This window comes from Paramormyrops kingsleyae, chromosome 8 (assembly GCF_048594095.1).
Source record: "Paramormyrops kingsleyae isolate MSU_618 chromosome 8, PKINGS_0.4, whole genome shotgun sequence".
Lineage (NCBI taxonomy): Eukaryota > Metazoa > Chordata > Actinopteri > Osteoglossiformes > Mormyridae > Paramormyrops > Paramormyrops kingsleyae.
The window spans coordinates 8,466,779-8,487,392 of record NC_132804.1 but is presented as its reverse complement, the minus strand read 5'-3'; the positions used below and the strand labels follow the sequence as shown (position 1 = coordinate 8,487,392).

The window sequence follows — 20,614 nt, the reverse complement described above, 5'->3', positions numbered from 1 at the left end:
GCGTTGATTTTTTTCGTGAAACGGGCAGATAATAGATTTCAGCCTTATTAATGAGAAAATGTGCCATAACATCTTATGCAACAAAATAACAGGTCGATTGAGAGCAAGGAGGTGGTTCGAATCAATAGTTGCACATTTATTTTTTTGTGCAGTTTTCCACATTTGCTTTGCAAAATTCAACATAACTAACTGCAATAAAAAATTATCACTTTTGTACAGTCAATTACAGACATTTATTTATACGTAGAATATGTTTACTTGAGTAGATTTGCACTCAAGGTCCAGTAAAAGAGTCCTCCTGAATCTGGGTGTGATTCAGTCTTTCACAGTCTGTTTCTGCAGTTCTACCCCCTGCAGCTCTCTTGACGTTTTCTTGATAGGCAGCCCATGCCTCTCCGGGCTGGCACCCTATGCTGGCTGTCTCAGGAGCACAAGGAGCCAAATTGAAGCTTCAACAGGATACCTAGCTCCCCAACTCACCTAGAGGGTTGTTCTAAGCTGTTCTTCGACAGGTAGAACCTGTTCATAAGAACCTTATCCAAACACAGCATCTGGACCAAAGCCACATTTTGGCCTGATGGTCGTATGTTATAATTAAGAGCCATTTTAGAGCTGGATGCATGTGGACATAGAGGATGTCTCCCACTCTTCAGGACAGGACTGAACAAATCATGCCAGAAACCCTGAAAGCATCCAGCTTGTGGTGTGTCACCGACCTCCAAGCAGTTTTTAAAATAAACTTTATGACACCTTACATAAGGGTGAATGTGCTGATTCGGTAATTCCATGCTGCGTTTCTTCTGGTGTTTTGGTACCTGCACCAATCCCTCTACCTGAACATGTTTGTCATCACACCTAATTTGCACTGAAGAAATTTCTAATAAATATTTGGAACTTGGAAAGTTTTCAAAGTGTTCACTAAGTAATTTCCCTGTGGTCTTTTTATTTTATACCCCCAGTCCATTGTTTTGGCTTCATACGCAGTTAATGCAGTAGACGCATGTTTTTGGGGATTCCTGTGGTCCCCCATTAAGCTGCCGAAATACAGCAGCGCTAGGGTTTCGCAACCCAGTCCACAGGGACCCACAGATAGTCCACGTTTTTGCTCCGGACTGTCTGGGAGCTGGGAGGGAGCGAAAATGTGGACTATCTGACAGGGAGCTGGGAGGGAGCAAAAATGTGGACCGTCTGTGGGTACCCCGAGGACCGAGTTAGGAAACACTGCCCTGGCAGCAAAGGCTTCGTAAAAACTAACAACCGGCCAGGGAAAGGAGTGTTCTGAAAAAAGCTTGATATTTCCCAGCATGTGTCTCTGTGTCGCAAGATTAACGGCACTCTGGCACGTGTCCTGTCAGCCTGGGGGCTGTCATTGACATGAAGCCAGTTGGTGACCTTGGGGGCCGGGACCACGGGGCTGCACACGTGGCGGCTGGTCGTGGTCTCTCCGACAGGCCCGTGGCTGCACCAGTGCTCACTCTCGACCCTTGAGCATCCCGCACCACCGTCACCTCACCTCTGGATGTCTTTCACAATGCTTGACACTGTTCGGCGTTCTGCTGATTCCGGAGACTGGTCTGAGGTAGAACAAAAAAAAAAAAACGTGCACAGGCCTCCAGAGACCCCCCCTAATCAGACTCCAAGGTGACACGGCGGGGAGGCGGAGCCTCTTTCCCCCATTTCGCTGCATTCCAGCCGTGTTGTTCCGATAAAAGCAGCGGCTCCTGGGAATGCCAGATGTCGCACGAACCCAGAAGACCACGAGGCCGACTCAGCTCTGCAGCCATGGCTTCGTTTGTTTCTGTCGTCCTTCATTTTCTCCTCTCCTTCTCTCCCGCCACTGCTGTTCTCCTTTCGAGCATACAGGAGTACGAAGGGTTTGTAAGCAGGGCTTCATTTCCTGAGCTGCCATTGGTTTCTGGTGATGACATGCATATGGAGCATCTGCTGATTGGTTCAGATGAGTCGCTCCAGCTGCACTAGCAGCCTGCTGAATAGCTGTGCTAGTTGACTGGTGTGTAAGTGCACAAAGCTGACTTTTGGCTTTGTGTGCTAGTGCACTGCTGGGCTGCTGAGTGGCACTGCTAGCTCATCGCTAAGGTAGCCAACATCAGTACTTTCCACACGTATGGTGACTGGACAGCTCATTATCAAAGCTCTGGTCCTGACTTGTACCCTTCCTGCACCCGAGATGCATTACCAGACTCCAAACGCTACATCCACACCCACATCAGTCACTCCAGGCCACCAGCATATACTGAATGTGACCCATCGATTATACTATAGGGTGTCTACCAATAATGCAACGTTATTTGATTTAAACTTCATCCACTGTCACATTTTTTTCACCAGAATTGTAGCTACATTTCTTCCTGTTCGTGTGGAAACTGTAAGAATGCTGTGCAACTTCTTAAGTTGTGTTCTCTTTTTCGGTCACTTTTCCTTCAGAGCCAAGTTTCCACACAACCTTCAGAAGTGCTTTTTTATTATCTAGATATTTTTTGAAAGGGCACGGGGCATTTTAGAAATATACGTGGAGTCCTGTTTATCTCACGGTGTCGTCTTAAAGGTCAGCGCATCTGAGATGTTCGATGGTACCTTAACGAGCTCGCTGCACAGTGAGAGGTTTCAAAACTAATTGAGGATGTGACTCTTTTTCAAAGGTCAGTGCACCAACCAACAGGCTGTTTTGGGAGCTGACTGTCACATCCCCCGTCCTCATGTTCTGAAACACGATAGGGACGAACATGTTCACACATACGACATGGTCTCAGAATGGCAGGCTAAGAGTAGCTACAGTATCTCAGCCCTCCCAGCCATTTCTCAAATGTCACTCACACATACTCAGACACAATGATACACATCAGACTGATATTCTGTTTACCTTTTGGCAGCCAAGTTTTCAGCTGGTTAGAAAGTTCAGAAAACATTGCAAAAAGGGCAAATGTATTATATTTGCTGCCAGTATATCCCACACTTAGAAACGGGCATGGTGTTAAACAAGGAATGTAAATGGGATTGTTTCCCTTGTTGCACCCAGTATAACGAATTAGGCATCCACAGTTGTTCTGTTCTGTAACGTTTCCAGTAATTGGGGGCAAATAGAATTTCTTCAGTGAATCTTGATTACAGCCAGATCTAATTCTGTTGAATTTGCCCAGGAAAATAGATGAGACTGCTTTAATAGACAGGCTGATTTGCATTTTAATGGACCTTGATCCAGGTGTACAGAATCCCGAGTGCAGGTCAGTCCGGCTCGGCCTCGAGTGAAACTAGAGGGAACTCATCGCTGATGTTTCAGATGCACTTGCAGGAGGCAAGTGAGAGAGGGTTATGGTCACTCAACAGTGCACTGACTGTGTGGGTGTGTTTGTGGGGGGGGGGGGGGGGGTTTAAATTACCTATGGTTTTTCCCTTCTTTGTTTTTGTTTACAGTCGCCATGACAACCCAAAATTTATGTGAGGGGCAGTTTACATTATGGCAGATCTCTCCATAATTTATATATTCCACAGCATATGTATCCCATAATAGGTACATTTCTTAATATCTACCCCACTGTGCATCTATATCATACAATATACAGTATATCCCACAATGTGTTCATTCTGTGTGTCTATTCAATAATAGATCCATCCCATAAAATTAGTATTAGGTCCCATCAAGTCGATGTTGCCTGCTGGCAGCCATTAAGACAGCATTCTTCTAGAATGATCTGTCTTCTTTCCGGGTCTTTTATCTCCCTAGTTGTATGTTTGTTGCTGCAATGATTGAGTACATACATCTTATTGTCGGCTGTCCTATTCTTGTTTTGCATTAAATGTTCCCAACGCATTATGGCCTTTTATAATGCACTCGGTGTTCTCATAATATGCCTAAGATATCTCTAGTCTGTGCTTTAATAGAAAGTCCATGTGTAGTTTTAGCAAGCATCCATTTGTTTATTTTCCTTGCCACCCATGTTATTGTTGAATGTCTTAGTCAGCAACCAAGCTCAAATGCGTCAGTACTCTTCCTGTCCTGGTTACATTTTACATTCATTTACTTGGCAGATGCTTTTGTACAAAGCGACGTACAAGCGAGGTAGATTGCATTACAAGCATACAGCTGTCAAGGAGCCAGCTATGTATAGTTAGGCTCAGCTTCCAATGAATAACCAGTAACAAGTACCAGTTAGCACTGGAGCAAGAGCTATTCAGAAAGCTACAGACACGGAGAGAGAGGGAGAGATAGGTCTCAGTGAGGAGCTTGAGGGGTAGCTCAACTTGGAGATGGGTGCCCAGTGGTTAATTTGCGCCGGATCCTGCCGGAACGCGTTCCAGGACCTCTCTGTTTTTGACTGTCTGTGTTCCGACATTTATTTGCGCGGATCTGGCAGCTCTCTGGTAAAAAAAAAAAAAGAACAATAACATAAAATGAAAAAATAAGCATTTATTTACAGAACAATTTTCACACAATGTTATATCCTTTATTAGTTTAGATTTATTCTTAAAAATAGGTAGCATGTTTTCAGCACCTTGATTTGTACGTGTCCCGGGACCAGCGCCCACCTGGTCCGCTCTCATACGCCCTTCGTGTTCCAGTATCTCCTGATTTATGCATTAAGCACTGCGGGCGTCGTTCCATTAACGGCTTTGAAAGCCAAGGGCCTGAACCTGATGGAAGCGTCTTGAGAGGTTTTCACATGCATAAAGCGTCACATAAAACCCCATATTCTGAACCATTCTGATCTTTGTTCTTAGAGATGTCAGTACTGACGATTTCTTCTAGCTCTTTTATTGCAGCTCTGCCAAGTGTCAGTCTGCACCATATTTATTGGCTGCTGGATCCTTTGTTGTTGATGATTAATCCAAGGAGGCTAAATTCGTCTATAATCTCCATGTCTTCGCCATCAACACTAAAGTAAGCTGCCAATCTTGTGCCATAACCTTTATTTTCTTCACAGTTAGTCATAGTCCTTTTCAGTTTGTTGACTTTCCTTAAGCGTCTTCATTTTCTGCCGTAAGCGTGGTGTCATCAGCTTATCAAAGGCTGTTGATGTTCCTTCCACGAATCTTGAAACGACAGTTGTCTTGTTGAAGAATGAACTCACGAGCAATTCAGAGTTTAAGGCAGTTTATTGAGAGGATCAAAAGACGAAGTAACAAAGTAAAAGAAAATGCAGCTGCATGAGAGAAGAGTCACACCAGGATTCATGTGGATTCTGCCTCAAGGTTAAGGGACCATAAATTGGATCAGTTTTTCCCCAACCTAGTCCTCGGGGACCAACAGGCAGTCCATGTTTTTGCTCCCTCCCAGCTCCCAGTAAACATAGAGCGTTTGGGGGTCTCCAGGGACTGGTTTGAGAAACACTGAACTGGATTACTTTGTCTGTAGAAGAGGATTGTGGTGCCCCTTCACCTCTGAACTGGGCTCAAGAAGCACTAGCTAACCTATGGCCTATTTATAATGATTAGCCTACAGCCTAATTATAATAAAAAATTCTTAAGCACAATGTGAAATTCAGATCACTATGTAACACTATGTAACTTAATCACAGATAATCATAAAAGCTGATCAGTATAAATACTCAAATTATTATTGATTAGTATGAGATCACTGATGTAAAATTTAAGATGTATAGTGTTTTTCCAGTGTAGATTTCTTATATGCTCTGTGTACAAATTGAATTGGTATACCATAGTATACCCATTCCATCATGTCTGTCCCATAATATTATGTCACAGCTATCGATTATCACACTGTTTGACTATCCCAGAATATAGCTCTCCCATGTCCCATAAGATTCATATTTCAAGATGTCTGCACAATTGTATATCTATTTCACTGTGTGTTTATCCCATAATATACCCTATCCCACTACATACTTCTCAGTAATCAGCAACATAGTGCTTGAAATTTCTGTGCAAAATAATATAAAATAGTTTTTTCTATATCAGGGCCTAGCTTACTTCCCCAGTTTCAGAACTATAGGTGATCTGTGAGGTAGCTGGGAAAACTTCTGATCTTGCACTTTGTTAGAAGTTTGTTTCTTCATCAAAGTGCACACAGGCTCACCCATGAGAAAAAGGAGAGTGGGTGCAAGCTGATGGCATTTTTTTGTCTGGTTTTTGAAGGACTGTAAAGCTGGAATGGTCTTCAAGGCTGGTTACTCTGTTTGCATGTCATCGGCAAAGCAAAGAGATAAATACAGAAGCTGGTGTGTGGGGTTATAAACTGGGGCTCTACTGTGTGAATTACTGGTTGGATGTCATGTTCAAGGTGGTACTTTAATTAAGACATGCAGTAAGAACTAATCATTGGTCACTGACTGAGGGGTTAAAGCTACCCCCTCAGTCATGGGGGCAGAATGATTACTGACTGAAGGGTTAAAGCTAACAGGAAGAGAGACGCAGGGGTGGAATGATTACTTACTGAGGGGTTAAAGCTAACAGGAAGAGAGACGCGGAGGCGGAATGATTACTGACTGAGGGGTTAAAGCTAACAGGAAGAGAGACGCGGAGGCGGAATGATTACTGACTGAGGGGTTAAAGCTAACAGGAAGAGAGACGCGGAGGCGGAATGATTACTGACTGAGGGGTTAAAGCTACCAGGAAGAGAGACATGGGGGCAGAATGATTACTGACTGAAGGGTTAAAGCTACCAGGAAGAGAGACGCGGTCGCGGAATGATTACTGACTGAAGGGTTAAAGCTAACAGGAAGAGAGACGCGGAGGCGGAATGATTACTGACTGAGGGGTAAAAGCTAACAGGAAGAGAGACGTGGAGACGGAATGATTACTGACTGAGGGGTTAAAGCTACCAGGAAGAGAGACATGGGGGCAGAATGATTACTGACTGAAGGGTTAAAGCTAACAGGAAGAGAGACGCAGGGGTGGAATGATTACTTACTGAGGGGTTAAAGCTAACAGGAAGAGAGACGCGGAGGCGGAATGATTACTGACTGAGGGGTTAAAGCTAACAGGAAGAGAGACGCGGAGGCGGAATGATTACTGACTGAGGGGTTAAAGCTAACAGGAAGAGAGACGCGGAGGCGGAATGATTACTGACTGAGGGGTTAAAGCTACCAGGAAGAGAGACATGGGGGCAGAATGATTACTGACTGAAGGGTTAAAGCTACCAGGAAGAGAGACGCGGTCGCGGAATGATTACTGACTGAAGGGTTAAAGCTAACAGGAAGAGAGACGCGGAGGCGGAATGATTACTGACTGAGGGGTAAAAGCTAACAGGAAGAGAGACGTGGAGACGGAATGATTACTGACTGAGGGGTTAAAGCTACCAGGAAGAGAGACATGGGGGCAGAATGATTACTGACTGAAGGGTTAAAGCTAACAGGAAGAGAGAGACGCGGAGGCGGAATGATTACTGACTGAAGGGTTAAAGCTAACAGGAAGAGAGAGACGCGGAGGCAGAATGATTACTGACTGAGGGGTAAAAGCTACCAGGAAGAGAGACGCGGAGGCGGAATGATTACTTACTGAGGGGTTAAAGCTAACAGGAAGAGAGACGCGGAGGCGGAATGATTACTGACTGAGGGGTAAAAGCTACCAGGAAGAGAGACATGGGGGCAGAATGATGACTGACTAAGGGGTAAAACCTAACAGGAAGAGAGACGCGAGGGTGGAATGATGACTGACGGAGGGTAAAACCTAACAGGAAGAGATACGCGGGGGAAGAATGATGACTGAATGTTTACTGACTGAGGGGTAAAAGCTACCAGGAAGAGAGACATGAGGGCAGAATGATGATTGACTGTGGGGTAAAAACTAACAGGAAGAGAGACGTGGGGGCAGAATGATGACTGACTGTGGGGTAAAAACTAACAGGAAGAGAGACACGGGGGCAGAATGATGACTGACTGTGGGGTAAAAACGAACAGGAAGAGAGACGTGGGGGAAGAATGATGACTGACTGTGGGGTAAAAACTAACAGGAAGAGAGACGCGGGGGAGGAATGATGACTGACTGATGGAAAAGCTAACAGGAAGAGAGACGCGAGGGCAGAATGATGACTGACGGGGGCTAAAAGCTAACAGGAAGAGAGACACGGGGGCAGAATGATGACTGACTGTGGGGTAAAAACTAACAGGAAGAGAGACTTGGGGGTGGAATGATGACTGACTGTGAGGTAAAAGCTAACAGGAAGAGAGACTTGGGGGTGGAATGATGACTGACTGTGGGGTAAAAACTAACAGGAAGAGAGACGTGGGGGCAGAATGATTACTGACGGGGGCTAAAAGCTAACAGGAAGAGAGACACGGGGGCAGGATGATGACTGACTGTGGGGTAACAACTAACAGGAAGAGAGACGTGGGGGCAGAATGATGACTGACTGTGAGGTAAAAGCTAACAGGAAGAGAGACGTGGGGGCGGAATGATAACTGACTGTGGGGTAAAAGCTAACAGGAAGAAAGACGTGGGGGTGGAATGATCACTCATTGGGTGGTAACAGGACGTGTGAGCAGTGCGAGAGAGATCTCAGTGGCACAACTTGAACACTCGTTATGAAATAGTCAGCACAGGCTGTGTAGCTTCCCGCAATATGCAGGTGATATGCAGCTTTCAGGCTCAGGTGGTTAGCGGGCCTGTAGCGTGCAGCGCATCGGCTTCCAAAGCCGTTAATTATTCAGTAGCAAAGCGGCAGCTCCAGGGAGGTACAACAGCATCACACACTGCTGGCTGGATCCTATTGGATCCTGCTGGGTACAGAGTTCAGCGCTGAATTATGGGCTAGCAGTGGACCTGGGGGGAGCTGCACTGATTGTGTATTCCATGGCGTAATTTGAGGCGCTAATGATCCGCATGCTTGAGCCAAGCGCCTCACTCTGACGTCACTCGGCTCCCCGGGTGTGGAGGTTCGATTACCCCTGCGGCTGACACCTCACTCTCCCTCACCGCACCTCATGACACCTGCGTTGCCGCCTCTTCTAAATGTTTTCTGCAAGCTGAAAGCTGTTCGCTGGCTCACGTTATACAGACTTGCTAATGTGATCCTCAGTGCAGATCCTGAACCTAAAACACCCCCCAGTATTACGGTACAGTATGAATACGTGACTGTAAGATGGGGGCAGGAGATGGACATACCATTGCGGGGCAAATCAGATGAGGAGGCATTTCCTCACCAGCAATTTTTTATTCTAGGAACGTTTACCAGACGTTACGATTAAAGCATGGAAGCGTTCAGTGTCCAGTTTTCCCAGTGTTCTCAGAATATTATCCCACTACTACAACGACTAGTGCAACTACGAGTAATAATATAATAATGAATGCAGGGCATGGTAGGGCAGTGAATCTACACCTGAAAGGCAGTATACACATATAGCACTTTTAGTAAAATGTGAAACATGGATATGAATGTGGAAATGAATGTGCCAACTTTAAGAGGACCCTCACACAAGGTTGGGTAATGTTCTGGGAATGGATAGCTGGGTTATTTATGCGTCTTCGCCTTATTACCTGTCCTGTTAGACTGAATGCTGTTTTTTGTCTCTGCACAGACCCTGATCTCACAGTCTGCACCCTGACAACTGTTTTTTCTTTGGCTGTTTCCTCTAGGCGATTGTTTCCCAACCCGGTCCTCAGGGACCCACGTTCAGGCTACATTTTAGCTCTGGACTGTCGGGGAGCTGGGAAGGAGCAAAAATTTGAGCTATCTGGCAGGGAACTGGGAGGGAGCAAAAATGTGGACTGTCTGGGGGTCCCCAAGGACTAGGTTGAAAAACACTGCTCTAGGCTGTCTTTTGATTTCATGTTTTGCCACTATTTTTGTTCCTCCATGTTACATGATTCTGTTCACTGTCCCACCCAGAGCAAGCCCTACACTCATACAGTTGGGCTAAAAGTTCTACGAGTGGTTCAGATAAGAGTCCAGCAAAGGAGACAACTGTTCATCCTACTGTGAGAAGCAGCACCAGCACCTACTGTACCATCACCTTCCTGCTGAATTGACACTCAATTCTTAAAATTTGCACTGTGTAAATTAGCATTTTGTTATCTTCTTCATTTGACTTCCTCTGCATCCTGGAGGTTGGGCTCCCCCTTCGAGTCTGGTCCCTCCCAAGGTTTCTTCCTCCTAGGGAGTTTTTCCTTGCCACTGTCGCCTCTGGCTTGCTCACTGGGGACTTTGGGCAGGGATAATGTAAAACACTTTCAGACAATGTAATGTTGTGGAAGTGCGCTATACAAATAAAATAGAATTGAATTGAAAATTTGATTGAAGAGATCAAGCTTACCTTGTGTCTCTCCTCCAAACACTGGCTCATTGTTGGGGTGCTTTCAGTCCTGCGGCCCATAGGAGACTACACCCTTCCATCTATTCCTCAAAGCTCACCCTAAGTGGGATCCCCCCCCCCCCCCCACCAAGCCCTTTAAGAACTCCTTCAGAACAAATCCCGTTTTTAAGCATTCCAGCAAAGTCGATTACCTCACCAGCCTGTATGTGTTTCAGCACAGTTCACTCACAGCGGATTAAATTCCTCATTGTCTCACATAAACCTTCCGGCCTCTCCGCTTTAAATGTCTGTTGAAATTAAGCCCAAATCCAGGATATGCAATTAAGCTTTAATTGATATTCTTCATTTGGGTTTTTTTTGTTCCCATAGAGTAGTTGCAGCAGTCTTGAAGGAAATGTTATATATCCGTATGAAGGATAAGTTTGACTTTCAAAAGGCACATGCTCCGGAGCCTTGTAATCATAATACCATGCAAAGCAATGTCACACATGCCATGGATGTGTTTACTGTTTCTTTTAAGGATTCAATGAGCCTTTTGACATGTTTTCTTGCCGCATTCTCAGATGAAAGCCCACGTGCTTGTGAGGCCAGCAAGTTATTCACATGTGGTTTCCCAGAAGAAAGCCAGTGGAGTGAATGGACTTGAAAGGAAGCTGCTGTTTGTAGGCAGTGTCTGCTGATTGGTAGATCTTCATCTGAAGCAACAAAGGCAAACTTGTAAAGGTGTATAGCATAGCTTCACATGGGAATCTTTTGACTTTCCATTTCAGGATGCTTGATGAGGTATCCTGTCTAAAGTGAGATCAGATCGAGTGCCTTTGAGTTTCAGTGCCTTAAACCAGCAGATATTCTGTGTTCACATCCCTTCCCATTCATTCTGCCTCTGCACATAAAGGCAACATGTTCCTAGTCTGACATGTTGATGAGGCCAATGACCCTAAATAGGCTCTCAGAGGTTAGAAGGTCCCTGGATCTCCTAAATTTCACCTCAGCCAACACACTCCATCCTCCGTAAGTTATCCTGTGCCACATCGTCCTACAACTCGTCTTTTCTGGAGCTATTTTTGCACAAGAAAAAAAAAAGGCGTGGGGTTTCTACAGAAAAAAAATGAGGCTTTCGAGTCTCGGCAGAAACCTTCAGTCACGCTGGCTTCTCCGTGGAACACCTTTATGTCGGCAGCATAAGCATAGAATTTTCCCAAATCGTGTGGTGCATCGCTCTGATAAGCAGAAGCCTCCTGTCATATCATATTCTGTGGTATCATGCTCTCTATAGCTTTTCTCAGTTGTCTACACATTGAACAGTTGAAGATAATTGCATCACTGTTTAGGTCCATGATTTGCAATAACCCGTGTCTAAGCCTGCCCTCCTAATCCGAATGGGGAAGCAGATTTCACCATTGCAGTCGTAGACCTGCAGCACCATATCTTTACCTCCACAGTCCAAGGGTTAATTTCATTGCTAAGTCTCATTCCTGCTTCTTCAGTGGTGTCCCAGAAGTCCCACTTTATGGTGTGGTGAGCAACAGGTTCAAATCCTGGATGCTGATCTTTCTCATTCTAGGAAACATGCTGCCTGTACACTCTGCGTCAGATGTCGTTTGTTTACCTGGATACTGCTGCAGGCTATAGGATCCTTCCCTTCTTCCCTGAGACCTGATCTTGAGCCAGTGAGCACCCTTAGGCTGGTTTCTCTCTGCGGGTTCAGTGTTCAGCTGGACCCCATCTTCAGCCTCATTCGTCATACTCGGGACGTGTTTTCATCTAGTGCTACTTGGGGTCACATTTTACTCCTTATCCATTTGTACACGTTGATGTATCTGGGAAAGCACTTCCTTGAAGGATGCAAGAACAGGAATCCCTTCTGGGACTCAACTCCTCAACTTCTCTGATGTCTGCTGGCCCTAGGCATGTGATTTCAAACCAACTGGCAGCCATGACACAGTTGGGATTATCTTCTTGATTGCCATCTTTTTTTTTTTTTTGCTTGTTTTTCCGCCAGCAACCCACCCCCCTCCCCCCCCCCCCCCGGATGCATTGCCGAATCATTTTCTGGTTGAGGCAAATCAGGTTAATTACCTTTCTTGAGGATATGACAGGCATTCTCGTGGCTTGCAGTAACCCCCCCCCCCCAAGTTCTGAGTCAGCTTCAGTAAATTTGGGGATTTTACCACCAATCCTATCAGAAACTTTTCCAGTTTTTTTTAACTCCACTTTATGAGCGACCATTGTCTTCCACTGGTTTGACCATCGATTAAAGAAAAATGCTTAGTTCATTACCTCAGTTAAATGGCCGTATCGTGCATGACGGGCCTTAGTGGAGATGTGACTGAAAGGGGGTCTCTATATGTACCCAGAAGCCTCACATTTGCAGACTTTTGCTTGTTTGTCTACCTGCTGCCTGCTTGTTTTTCCTGGGGCTAATGAGCTAGTTAAATAGCCCCATCCTTTCATTTTCATGATACTGTCCAAGGTCCAGTGAAACTGGGCTGTGTTTTCAAAGAGGCCAGAGCAAAGTAAGACTGTCAGTCTCATTGGAAGTTTAATTGACCCACCCTGGACAGAGCCACGACTTAAATGAAACTGTCCGTCAGTGAGATTTTAGATTAAATTTCTCACCTCCCGCTAAAGAAGATGGAAGGCGGGGAGGGGGGGGGGGGAATCCAGCTGTCAGTTTATTTTTTTCCTTCCCCCATCCGCCACGTACTGCCACAGTCTGCGGAAAGATCTGGAAACTTGCCGTTAAACAAAACAGATCAGCCCTGTGAAGGGAAAAGGCGTAAATGAAAGCAAAGGCAGCAGAGGGCTGTGAGAAAATAATCGCCTGACCGTGTTGCGCTCATTCGTATGCGGCGGAAATATCGGTTACAAAAAACCACTTCAGCTGCTGCTGATTTTCTCTAATTGTGATGGATATTGTACCAAATCTCAATCTATAGAAACTCTGCTGATGACAGTGGGAGCACAGATGAAATATTATTATTATTATTAATAATAATAATAATAATAATAATAATATGTGGATGTGAGGATGTGAAGAATCTCAATCAGAATTAGAGTAAATGTGATTCCGTTGATAACATAATGAGATGAGGAATAAGTGGTGTACATACAGGTATCTGAGTGTTATTATCAAAATAGTAAAATAACTACTAAACACCAGCTGTTGAGTACTAGAAGAAGTTAAAAGGCGAGTAAAATCTGAAGAGACAGTACATTTTGAATGGTTTTGAACACTAATTAAAGGCTAGTGGACTCTGTGAGACCCAGCACTGAAGAGCAGGACCAGAAATGACTTGTGTGCTGTTCTTAGGCTTTGCTTCTGCTCTAAGCTTCAGCAGATGTGTCAGCTTGTGGCTTCATAACCTAGGTGATGGAGGTGAGGGTTTCTTAGTGCAGCGTTCTGATTGACCACACACATGGAACCTCCTGTTTCCAGACATTTCAATGTCCCAATTAGGCAGTTCTAACTCTTAAATATGTCTAAATGTGTAACTTGTGAGTCTGCATGAGGTCAAGGAATATCTAAAAAAATCAGGTCAGTTTGATCAGCGCCCTCTACCTCTCTCTGCTGGTGGCAGCTGTAGTTTTATCTCCTCTTGGTTTTTTTTTTGCGTAATTAAGTGAGTGTACCGGGCATGCATCACAATACACAGTTTTCTTTTATGGAGATTCATGCCAATATCAGCTCTTTGATGAACCCAGACCAGAATGGCACCTCGGGGATTGTGAGCTATTGTGCTTTGAAAGCAGCATGATCCCCTCTCTCCACTTCCAGTGTCTTGACAGATAACAGCAAGACAAGCCATGACTTTCAAGTCAAGAGAGTTTGATCTCGAGCATCTGTGTATATGATGCATGGTCTCAAGCAGGTGTGTATGTGTGTACATGATCTCGAGCATGTGTGTATCTGTGTACATGATCTCGAGCATGTGTGTATCTGTGTACATGATCTCGAGCATGTGTGTATCTGTGTACATGATCTCGAGCATGTGTGTATGTGTGTACATGATCTCGAGCATGTGTGTATCTGTATACATGATCTCGAGCATGTGTGTATGTGTGTACATGATCTCGAGCATGTGTGTATCTGTATACATGATCTCGAGCATGTGTGTTTGTGTGTACATGATCTCGAGCATGTGTGCATGTGTGTACATGATCTCGAGCATGTGTGCATGTGTGTACATGATCTCGAGCATGTGTGTATGTGTATGCATGTCTGTGCATTTTTTTTTCGATTTCCTGAACTTACTTACTGAATCAAAAATATTTTCTGATTTTTTGAGATGTGTATATATCTATATATAGCAGTACTTTGCATTTACATAAATAACATTTCAGTTTTTCCTGATTAAAAAGAGTACAAGTGTCCATCCATGATAAGAGTGTTACAAAGAGCCCTGTCTGCCACTGTATCTAATGTCTGGGGTGTTTATCAGTATATGTACTTGACTTGTGTTCTCATGTACCCATTTGACATCATCTTCCATTGCTGAAGTACAGTTCCCATTCTGAAGAATAGAAGTACAAAAATACCTGCATGTTGTTCTTGTCCAGCCCCATTGGTTGCATCCTTGTCAACAAGAACAATCCCACAATTCTTTGCGTCTCCAATTTGTTCTTGGGAACAAGTTACCACGAACACGCTTTCCGAGAACACAAGTAGGCTCTTTGCATTCTTGGTATTGATAAACACCCCTGGTCTTCAAACAGCTCCTCTAGCCTCCCCCTTCAAAAAGGCTTTTCTGTGTTACTCCACCGGAACAAATACCTGCCAGACAAAAGAAAATAATGGTGGAGTGACAGGTAGCTCATCCAAATAGATTCCTCCAAGGCAGGAAGGAAATGCATCAAATTTCTGGAAATTCGTGCTCCATACAAAACATCAATACAATAGGACTGTGATAAATGTCAGAAAGTGTGCTATTTCTGCTTTTTGAGATCCTATAAAGTTGAAAAGACCCTGAATTAGTGTTGAGAAATCTGTGGGGCAGAGCTCAGATGAAGGAAAAGGCCAAAGTTTTGAGCTGAGCATGCTTTGCTCTGCTTTGATATTCTGAGCTGTGTATCTCCCATGATGATATAATGTTTTGATCTATGTTTCTCCCAGAATGCTTTGCTCTATCATAAAATTCTAACCGCTCCTATCCCCATGATACCTTGCCTTCTCCCCAACTGGTTGTAGATGGGTTTTTTTCCTGTCTTTTTCCCATTGTTTATCTGGGTCTACTCTTGCATGAAGGAGTGGATTCTTCAGTGGGCATGTCCTGGAATTAGAAACACTCTGTCTGGCAAAATGGGTAGCAAGAGGTCAGATGCACAGATGTTGTACAGAGTGCAGCATCAGCTGCTCTGTTGGTTGGGGTCAGAACAGTCAGGCTAGGATTTTGGCTTCTACCACAGAGTCTGCACTGCACAACTTCGGAATGTGGAGTGTATCATAAAGAAAAGTCAAGCCGTGATGCCTCAGTCTGACAGTTTCACTGACACCGGGGTTCATTCAAGAAGCTGATCAATGTGAAAGTTCTCAGTGTGGGATTTCTTTTCTGACATTTTAAGTAATCTTTATTAATAAAAAAGGGATATATGCTCTATTCACACAAGAGTGTTTCCTTAAATCTTTAACGGTGGCTCTGAAAACCCAGACATTTTCAAAATACTTCAGATCCTCCTCCTTCTCCTCATCCACCTCCCAGAAACCATCCTTATTTCTCTGAGAGTTTTTTTTTTAAGTATTGAAATCATTTTATAATATGGCAGCACAGAGAGAGCGAGCGAGAGGAAGTAAAGAGAGAGGGAGCGGTATTTCTGTAAGGAGCGGAAGCATACGAGAGTGTCTGTGGTGAAGCTGATTCCTCTGCTCTCAGCAGACACCCAGTGTCTGTGCTGAAGTCTTCCTGGGGGTGTGGGGGAAGGGGGGGGGGGAGTGATGAAAGCCTCCAGGTTGTGGGCCAGTGAGTTACATAGTTTAATGGCTGAGAAAGTGAATCTTAACATGAGCCAGTTATTAAACCAATTTGCCTGGAACAGCAGAGTATTAAAAGGTTTAAGAAAATGTGAGCGATACAGGCACTATGGAAGAAGCACTAAGCCAAAATAAACCTTTATCTGATCTCTTTGTTGTCTATGGTGTACAGATAAACAGTTTCTTCTGGAACAGAGATGGTGGTGCAGTGGTGGGCACTGTCACCTCACACCTCTGGGATCTGGGTTCAAGTCTCCACCATGGCTCCATGTGTGTGGAGTTTGCATGTTCTTCTCATGGTTAATTGGAGTTACTAAATTGCCCATAGGTGAGTGTGTCCTGTGATGAGTTAGCACACCATTCTGGTTTGTTCCTTGCCTATTGCCCATAGGCTCCAGACCCAATGTGACCCTGAACAGGTGGCTACAGAAAATGGGACAGAAGGACTGTAGTACTAATGGCTGATATGAAAGGATATGAAATATATTTCTTGTCCTACAGCAGCAGGTTCTCCTAACCCTTCATCCGGTCTGGGGCTGTTGGGAGTATGGAGCCTGTACAGAAAAGCACAGGGCACGAGGCAGGGGGACATCCTAGACCACTGTTTCTCAACACAGTCCACGTTTTTGCTCCAATCCATTTTTGCTCCTGTCAGGGAGCAAAAATGTGGACCGTCTGGGGGTCCCCGACGACCAGGCTGGGAAACGCTGTCGTAGACTGGATGCCAATTCACTACAGGGCAGCTGTGCTGTCTTAAGAAAAATGTACTGAACAATAATGAAAGTCATCTAATAAATCCATCCATCCATTTTCTGTACCCACTTGTCCTATTCAGGGTCGCGGGGGTCCGGAGCCTATTGCAGAAGCTATAGGCGCAAGGCAGGGAATAACCCAGAATGGGGCGCCAACCCATCGCAGTTGATAAAAGTCTAAGTCATTTAATAAAAGAATAAAGGTGATCTAGCACATGCCTTTCATGAAAAACACTGGATGAGTATAATCATATTAAATGTTTGCATTGATAGAGTGACTGGAAGCTGAGGCAGAGACTCACCATGTGTAGCTCAGCGGCTCCAGCTGTGCTCACCTGGGTTCGACGTTACAATTAGCCTCGGAATTGAATCAGTGTGGCTGTTTTGTGAGGGTTTAAGGCAAAGGCAGAGGAAGACAGGCTGTCCGGCCAGAGCCTGCCCTCTGAGATATGCCACCTTAATGTCCTGGTACTGCCACCCCGTGTCAGCGTGCGCGTCCTGATGCGCTCAACTTCCCAGGCCTGGCTGCTGGAGAGCCGGCCAGTCACTGGTGCGCATTCCCCTGGACCAGAGTGAGGGATTTACTTGATGGAAAGGGCCCTGGGCCTTTTGATCTCCCTCTGAAATGTGACAAATGTCTGCCCCGCTTTAATGCCATTATATGTGCTAAAATACAAAATCCAGGCTGGGTTTTTTTAGCACTGCCAGTTGGGAGGAACTCAAAAGTGGCATCAGTCATTGTGAATGTCTTAGCAGTCACTTTCATCAAGGGGCCAAAGTAGAGGCTGGATGCGAGGAGGTGAAATTTTACTGCTGCAGCCTTAAGAGGCTTCTTTTTTTGATTATTGGCCTAAATTGATGACTGCTTGATATTGTGAGTAAGACGTTTATATTAAGGGATTTTGGGATTACAGTTGGATTTGGGGGATGATTCTTTTGGGGTCTTCAGGGCCTGAGAATCGTGGTATTCAATGAGGGGGAGAGAGAAAGAGAGGGGAACCCAAGGTGAACATCTCCAAATGTTCCTCCCGAAGCGTGCTCCATGCTCACAATCACAGCTGCTTGATCCCCTTCCAAACTTAGTATGGATGATGGGGCACAATGAAGGTCGCAGTGTCCCCCGCCCTGATATATGGTGCGAGTGGGGCTCGCTCATCACGGGCTGAAGTCAGAACGGGGGGGGCTCTGCAATTTGACACCCTTACTAATGCTTCTCAGCAGGAGAGGTCGCAGGAAAAGCTTGGTACACCTGGGAGCGGCAGGTGAGAGAGATGTAGGAGAGGGGAGATTAATCAGTCAGCTGTTTCTGAGCACAGAAGTGCCTCGCGGCTCAGATGTTTGGGTTTGGTGGGCTGTCATCCAGGGTTACTGTTGAGATGAAACCAAATCCAGTAGAAACAGAATAATACTTTTGCAAGATATGGGCTCAGGCACCAATGTGTAGCTTGGTTCAAGGAGCTGCACTGTAGTCTCACACCACCACAGTTTTGGGTTTGACTCCTGCCTTTGCGTGTCTCGTAATTAATGCATGATTTTGTGATTTTTGAGTGATGCACTGCTATCTCATTCAGGGTCTGCCCTGTCTTGTGCCTCACGCTGCCTAGATTAGACTTCAGGGTCCCATTGCATTGAATAAAGACGTGGAAAATGGGCAAATGCTTTTAGGGGTAATAAACATCTGCAGAGTTTATGTGAAACTTATCAGGCTTTGTATCTTTTATGCCACTGTGACCCTGTACTTAATATGCAGTTAGGGAATATGGACGGATGTGTCATAGATGGCCATTGAGCCAATAAATGACAGCACAAACAAGCAAGAGAGTTAGATGAAGCTAAGTGAGAGCTGGGTCAATGCCACGTCTTTAATCTCTGACATAGAAGCTGAATCATCTCTTTGGTGGACAAACGATGGGCTATTGCTTGGAGACCATGTGCTTACTTGATACTTGATCATTTCCCTCTAGAATCCTCAACCAGCTACTGTCCCTGTGAGATAGGGAAAATAAATCTGGGCAAAATTAAACCACACAAGGGTGCTTAAATTGTCCTCCTTGTCTCTTTGTGGTGTGTGATTGTGGATCAAGGGTCCAGATCTATGGAAGCCCCAGCAAAATGTTGAAGCCAACATACATTTGTACTTGTCTCCATCTGTTTCTTCTCACAGGGACAAAGTTTATGTGAAACGGCGACTTTCTTGACAAGCAGTCTTACCACAGGTCTGTCTGTTTTCACGTTAGTGTGCCCAGATCTGTTTCTCCGGTAACTGGACTAAATCTCTGTCACACTGCAGTTCTCATCACCTGATGTTGTTGAAAAAGTTATTTTTTTTAATAACTCATGGGTAACTTTCTGCCCCATGGGCCTTTTACCGTCTCTGGATTTTTAATAGAATGAGGCATCGACTTGCTGGAATTGCTGATCGGAGACCATTCTGGGCGCCCGGCTGAGCTGCATTTGGCAGCGCGATGCTTCTCACTGTGAGGTCGCTAGTTTGGCTTTGCCCCTCGATCCCACCCAGACAAAAGAGATAAAGCGAAGATTCAGTCCATTTGGGCTTGCTGCTTTATTGATGGAGAGAATATTCCCCCGTTATCAAAACTTGTGGCATCTTCGCACAGATGTTGGGGGCTACCTGGGTTCCCATTGGTTACAGGCGTCCTTCCTGTCAGGGACTGTGGTCTGCTGGTGTCCTTTGAAGCTTCAGCGCTCTGTTGAAATGGGAGCCCAGGCTGTGTGTGACACAGTGACCGTTTCGGAAATCTTTGCGGACAACGATACCATTTGGTGAACCTTGCCTCTTATCTGACTGACGCTTCAGCCTATGTTTAGGTGAAACGTAAAACGATTAGAATCTGAGTTTGTCACTTTCTGTAGGGACAGATGTCGAGAGAACACCGTTCAGCGACAGAGAGTAAAAAGCCTCATGAACGCATGGTTTTAAGACACGGAAATGTGTTTGTTAGTTGTCACTGTCAAATGTGCCATCAAAGACGTCATCGGCTGCATGAAATTGAGAGTTGATAGGAAGTGCCCTCAAGACAAATAAACAAATATGTGTGTGTTTGTGTGTGTGTGTGTGTGTGTGTTCTCAGGGAAGGTGCTGAACACGGACTTGCGCCATTACCTCAGCCTTCAGTTCCAGAAGGGCTCTCTGGACCACAAGCTGCAGCAGACTATCCGGGACAACCTGTACCTGCGCACAATCCCCTGTGAGTAACACTTTCTCCTGGAGTACCTTGTCCTTCATCTGAACCCCGGTATCCATCACCCTAGGATATCTCATAGCAATTTTTATGTTTTGTCCATTTCAATTTTCACTGGTTTCTCATTGGTGGATATTGAACATCCAGTTGTTTAATACTGATCTGAAGTTGACCATAGGACAGGTATTCCAGGCATGTGAAAGCACATTTAGTGCATTTAAACATGGTAGTACAATAGATGCATTCAGAAGCAGTGTTTTTTCCCCTCAGTTCTATGCCTAAGTATAAGCTCCACCCTAAGCCTTCATCTTAAATGAATAGTATTGGCAGTACCGAGTAAAAACACCTTTCCCCCTTTTTACCCCCCTCCCTCTCCATGTTCTCTCTCTGTTCCAGTCATCTGCATATCCTCTCATCTGCCTATTCACCCACCCCGCTCTCATTGTTCTCTATGTGTCTGTGTGT

At 45.0% G+C, this 20,614-nt stretch overlaps 1 protein-coding gene across 5 annotated transcripts in view; it reads left to right on the top strand.

Moving 5' to 3' along the window:
* LOC111852041 (membrane-associated guanylate kinase, WW and PDZ domain-containing protein 3-like) overlaps positions 1–20,614 on the top strand; it is a 103,126-nt gene that overhangs the window by 43,176 nt on the left and 39,336 nt on the right. For all 5 annotated transcript variants that reach the window (XM_023827525.2, XM_023827524.2, XM_023827523.2 and 2 more), the window contains exon 2: positions 20,039–20,155. In XM_023827525.2, coding sequence (XP_023683293.2) covers positions 20,039–20,155 — 117 coding nt within the window. The remainder of the gene's footprint in view (positions 1–20,038; positions 20,156–20,614) is intronic.